Source organism: Corticium candelabrum, chromosome 7 (assembly GCF_963422355.1).
Source record: "Corticium candelabrum chromosome 7, ooCorCand1.1, whole genome shotgun sequence".
Taxonomy (NCBI): Eukaryota; Metazoa; Porifera; class Homoscleromorpha; order Homosclerophorida; family Plakinidae; genus Corticium; species Corticium candelabrum.
In genome coordinates, this window is record NC_085091.1 from 491,064 (window position 1) to 496,962 (window position 5,899).

Consider the following 5,899-nt stretch of genomic DNA (forward strand, 5'->3'; position numbering starts at 1 on the left):
GGCTTCTTGAGCACACTCACAGCAGCATCTTTCAGAAGTGTCATCAGGGGTTGCATCTATAAGTTAAAGAGGCCAAAAGGCCAGCAGCACTTTGCTTATTAATTAATGCCATTATTGCAAATATTTTCTATTCACATTTTTCATCTTTCCTCCTATTGTAGAAAATCCATTTTGTCTATGTGCAGTCTACCAATTTCCATTCCATGTGTGAGAAATAATATGAATACATTCAAAGTTAAGAGAGGACATGTGAACAGTCAAGCCAATTAAACCACTTTGAAATTAGCACCCATGGTAGGTCAGTTATAATGAAATTAGCACCTATGGTAAATCAGTTATAATGAAATTAGCAGCCATGGTAGGTCAGGTATAACTGTGACTGAACTGTATTACTGTAAATAATGTTACAAGTAAATACACACTACAATAGTCTGTTGATCTGATATCTTTATTAAAAGCTACATCCTAATATACTATAACAAGCTTTCCCTATGTAAAAATCTCATGAGAGTCTCATGAGATTCGCATGAGAGTCTCATGCGATTGTCATACGGTCGCATAAACTTTTTCTCATTTACATAATTAGGAACGCATGAAAGCGCGATTGTCGCATGAGAATCGCATGAACTGCACGCATGAATGTCTCATGAGTGTCGCATGAGAGTCGCATGAATGTCGCATGAGAGTCGCATGAAAGTTGCTTCATCTTTATTTCTAGACAGGGACGCGTCATATGAATATAAACTAGGTACATGCACATGCACTCAAGAATCATCTGCTTTTCCATGTTCTCTATGACAGTCTGCTAGCCATACAGTCCCACGGTAACTTGGCAACAATTTCCATGCCAGCACACCAACGTCTTCTCCCTACCGGGCTAAGTTTTCCAATGCTTTCTGACGACTTCCCATCTTCCCACTTGACGGAAAATACGTCTAGAAGAAATCCAGGTAGGCTAAAAAAACAAGTTTGGACGTCAGTGTAGTGTGATTGCGCGGGCTTTGTTGTGAAAACATATGCTCACGTACGGCTTCGTGTCAGTGGTCACTTTCATACAACTTACAGTTCTTAAATTGTTTTCTCCATTCTGTGCACGTAGCAGGCTGCAGCAAAGAGCTGATATCTAGGCGTCTGGCTTGTCGTGTCATTTTCCCCGCGCAAAACAGAGCATGCGTCAAACTGTCATACATACGAAGATCCCGGATAATATTATGTGCGCTGTGTGACGCTTTCCGTATACATGATGCATGCGTACTTCTTCAACGATCGAAAGGCAAGTGAGCAACTACTAACGGATTGTTTGTGCTTCGGCACTCTAGTGCTGCTGTATTGGGAACCTCTAGGGTACGAATAGCGTTCGCTCTGCATACGTACTTACTTACACGAATGCGAGAGCGGACTACATGCAGGTGGATACGCGACTATACAACGCTATACCTACAAGAAAGCTAGCTTAACTTTGCGAATAGATTGCAGACAGAACGTACATCTGGTATTGACTCGATCAGAGTGCATACAGATGACTTTGAGTGTAGTTACAGTGTGAAGTAATCGAAGCGCATGAGTCTCATGAGAGCCTCATGAGCATCTCATGAGAGTCCCTACGTCTCATGAGAGTCTCATGAGAATCCCTACGTCTCATGAGAGTCTCATGAGAGTCGCGCGGATCACCCATCTCCTCATGAAATCCGCTTGTTTTCATGAGTAAGCAGGTGTCTCATGAGACTCTCATGCGAATCTCATGAGACTCTTATGAGATTTTACATAGGGAATTGGCTTGGCAGGCAGTCACTTCATTAATTATTACTAATTAAGTACAGTTTAGAATACCTTGAAGCTAATAAAAACTGATACAAAAACTGCGCAACTTGCCTTGAAAAAAATCCTCCTGTCAATCTATAGATTTGCGTTGAATATGCCATCCAAGCCAGCATTAAATTAGGAAACTTAGTTCGTGGAGTTGTAGAGACGAAGCAGTCAGTCGATTGTGCTTGGAACGTGCACTGCAGAGAGCAGAATGCAGTCAATTCCCTCTGCTGGTGACTAAAGTGCATGACACGCACGTACACGTGTATGGCGCGCGATGTGTGTCATAATTCCGTCGGCTGGGCTGCGCTAACTCGTCGGCTGGGCTGAGATATCATGTTTCCACAACTAATTTACATCTCAGCCCAGCCGACGACACGCGTCAAGTGTGTCATAATTCCGTCGGCTGGGCTGTGATATCATCGACCAGCCGACGAAACGACATCAATGAGCCGACGAAACGACATCAACCAGCCGACGAAACGACTTTTGACACACATGGCGCGCCATACTTGACGCGTGTCGTCGGCTGGGCTGAGATGTAAATTAGTTGTGGAAACATGATATCTCAGCCCAGCCGACGAGTTAGCGCAGCCCAGCCGACGGAATTATGACACACATCGCGCGCCATACACGTGTGCACGTCAACTAGGTCGGGTGGTCTAGCCTTCACGCAACTGCTCATTCCTAGTTTTCGTCAGAGAACATGAAGAGGGACTCGCCTACTAGAGCGGTACGTAGTCTAGCAGCTCGCTTAACCGGCTACCTGGTGATGCGCGCAGTAGCTACAAGTCTAGAGAAAGTGATACATGTACAAAGAACTTGCGACGTGTCCAGTAAAGGTAGACAACATCAGTCTTGCATACGTACCCGAGGAAACAGGTTGAGATCCTCATCTTCAAACAGTGTACTGTACATGCGGTTCAGCACCAAATCAGCAACCAGGCCTTCTTGCGCGCCCGGAGACCTCGCAGTTCGGTCCAATATCATAATACATTATGTTGGTGCTGCGTATTGGTGGTCTTGTGTGATAATGCCTCGCGTTTCGGACCATTATGTTAGTGCTGCGTGTTAGTGCTGCGTATTAGTGCTGCGTATTAGTGCTGCGTACTAGTGCTGCGTATTAGTGCTGCGTATTTGTGCAGCATTATTCACTAGGCATTTTATATAAAAAGCATTATACACAATGCATTATGCATAATGCATTATACACAATGTTTTTTCTCATTATATTAGTGCTGAGTATTAGTGCTGCAGCAATTGTTTTGGCATTGGTAGCACGCCATACGGGAGCATGGAGACAACGGTAATTTGCATGTTACCACATCCGGGATCTCTAGTCAACGTCGAACCTGAACTTTTGTAGTCGGTACATCATTGTTCTTTACTAACCGAGAGATGACAACATCTTGCAACGTGACAGTAGTAAACAAGATAGATCTGCCTGGTGTGGATGCCAGTCATTTCATCTTCTTTCAAGAGCCTGTCAATCTAGAACCCAACGCCGACGTGCTTGTGTGGCGCACACTAAATATTCAAGCTGGAGGAAAAGGAAAATTTCCTATTGCTCTAGACACAGAGTATACAGCGACAGTGACACACGGAGGCGACAGCACGGAGACATCTAAAGCAATTCTTGCAAAACATGGTGACTTCCTGATTGTGAAAAAAGACGCCGATAGTGACGCTCCAATGCTAGGTTGAGTGACAGATTGTAGTGTATAATATGCTATACTATTAGAAATATAGGTTTTTATTTTATTCACAGATTTGAAGACAGACTCACCAGACGGATCGACCAACTATGTCACTGTAGAGAATGAATATGAAGGAAACAAGCAAATTTTGATTCAAGCGCAAAAGAATACTAAACCTTTTATTCAGCAGACAATGATAGTGCTGAATGACCATGTACAATTTCAAATTGGTTCATTCATCTTCATTGCTTGGAACTGTGAGCTGAAACAGGGTGATACTTTCAAAAGTGGTACATACTCAAATAGCTCTAAGAAAATCAATCTGATAGACCCAATTACCCACTTGTTTGCGAAAAACATTGTCGTGACAGTCAGCAACAAGGGAAATGCTATTGAAGTCACAATCAGTTATCCAAGCCGCTATTTTAATTATCATCATTAAAAAGGTTGGTGTTAGATGTACACTTGGATTGATGGATGGACAAACTGAATGTTGAGCACAATTTATAATGAACATTAGTTTGCTGATTACGTTTTCTGTTAGAGAGACAATCATGTACAGAGTATAGAGTTTGTATAGTAGTGTCTGGCTATGAAAGCATGCATGTGTGGTTAATTGTCTAGAATGATATTTTGACTTGTAACTATAAGCTGACTAGATGGCTGGACAGTATACGTATTAAAAAGAAGTAGAACTAATTTGTGACAGCATATACACAAACATGAAAACGACGCCGTATAGAACAAAGGTGGCTGTTGAATCAGAGACTTGATATGCACGAGCTGGTCGACTAGCGTTTAGGAAGGCTTGTGAACTTGAACTGTGGCGCTTCTAGGATGCAAGTGCAGGTTTTCTCCATAATAATGTTTAAAGCAGAGTTTTAAACTTTCAATTTAATTTCGAATAAGCTGTTACATATACAGCATGCATGTGTAGTTTCACGTAGCCAGACTCTCTCTGCCAGGGTCTGGCTACGCGAGACTAATGCATGTGCACATTGTAACCAAATTCCGTACAGAAGAGTTCAAAATGCATCTTGTACACACAATTGCTATGTATAGATTTGTTTCTGTATTAGAAAGCAGTAAAACTAAGTTAAAATCTTGTTGCTTCTTTTCTGCTAATCGTGGCTATAGACGGACTTAGTAAGTAGAAGCTCCCAACATACCGTACTATCTATAGACAGTGAGATCTATAACATATGCGCATAAGATATAACATATGAACAGAATTACAAGATGAGATCGAAGACTAACCAAGTGTTTTGATAAAAGAGACAACTATGATACCAGTAAGTGTGTACATGTACGTGCGTCATCACTGACCCCTTGGAAGCTAAAGCAGTTGGCTCAAGATTGCTCAGCAATTAGAGGTGATTGCCTACGTTGTAGGTGTTCTGTAACTTTTATTACTTCTCAGAAACTGTAAGAGGTTTCTGGACTCAAGACTGCTGCTGCAGAAACGAGTGTTGTGTTTGATACTAATGGCCACTATATACTGAGAGAAGCATAGATGGCTACATCAATTGACTGGACTGTCGTAAACAATGCAAGTGGTGGAGAAGTTGGACATTTTATCTTCTATCATGATTCATCAAACTCGAAATCCAACCCTGATGTGCTTGTGTGGCATACACTAAATGTTCAAACTGGAACAAGAAAAGTCTTTCCTGTTGCTTTTGACACAGAGTACACTGCATCAGCGTTTCGTGATGATGATGCCATTGAGACATCCCAAGCAATTAGTGCAAACAATGGTGAGGAGCTGATTGTCACCAAAGACGCACTTAGACTGTGACTTTTCTGTCATCACAATCTAGGTCGGATAACAAACTCATTCTCTACCTATGTTACTGTATGGAATGAATTTGAAGAAATCAAGTCTGTTGTAGTTCAAGCAGAAAAGAATGATAAACCTCTTGTTCAGCAGACACTAATAGAGCTGCATGGCTGCGCACAGTTTCAAATTGGCTCATTTATCTGCATGGCTTGGAACTCGATCTGAAAGAAGACAATTTTTTCAAGAGGGGAACATACTCAAGTAGCTCCCAGAAAATTGATCTAATAGATCCCAAAACCAAATTGCCAGCGACAAACATTACTGTGACAGTCACCACCAACAATAATGGTATTGAAATGAAAATCGACTACCCAAGCCGCAATTAACATATACGTGCTATACAATTGGAGACAAACTGAATGATCAGCATAATTTATCAAAGTCTGTTCCAGAATTGAAGTCAAATGAAAGGTGGCAGCTGATGAGTCAGAGTACAGACTTATGGAACTTGTATATGAGGGTATATTTTTGGCAAGATCGATAATGAGATAGAGGGTGCAGCAACACTAGAGCTAGTTGTATAGTTTAATTGTTGAAGCAAATACATTGCACGTGT

At 41.7% G+C, this 5,899-nt stretch overlaps 1 protein-coding gene across 2 annotated transcripts; it reads left to right on the forward strand.

Annotated features, from left to right (window-relative positions):
- The first annotated feature begins 3,146 nt into the window (after positions 1-3,146).
- Positions 3,147-5,899, forward strand: LOC134182158 (uncharacterized). Of its 2 annotated transcripts, XR_009970280.1 has the most exons (3): positions 3,147-3,505; positions 3,575-5,260; positions 5,324-5,899. XR_009970280.1 is itself a non-coding variant. In XM_062649522.1 (2 exons), exons 1-2 carry the CDS (start codon positions 3,205-3,207, stop codon positions 3,943-3,945), a joined length of 672 nt encoding a protein of 223 aa, XP_062505506.1. In that variant the 5' UTR covers positions 3,147-3,204; the 3' UTR covers positions 3,946-5,899. The 2 variants fall into 2 exon arrangements, 1 of the variants encoding a protein (XP_062505506.1); XM_062649522.1 differs by having other exon boundaries at positions 3,575-5,899.

What these genes read in the sequence shown, in the direction of transcription:
- LOC134182158 (XM_062649522.1), top strand. Translation starts at nt 3,205, where the DNA reads ATGACAACATCTTGCAACGTGACAGTAGTAAACAAGATAGATCTGCCT. An exon ending in TAGTGACGCTCCAATGCTAG is followed by an intron (nt 3,506 to 3,574) that starts GTTGAGTGACAG and finishes TTTTATTCACAG; the next exon opens with ATTTGAAGACAGACTCACCA.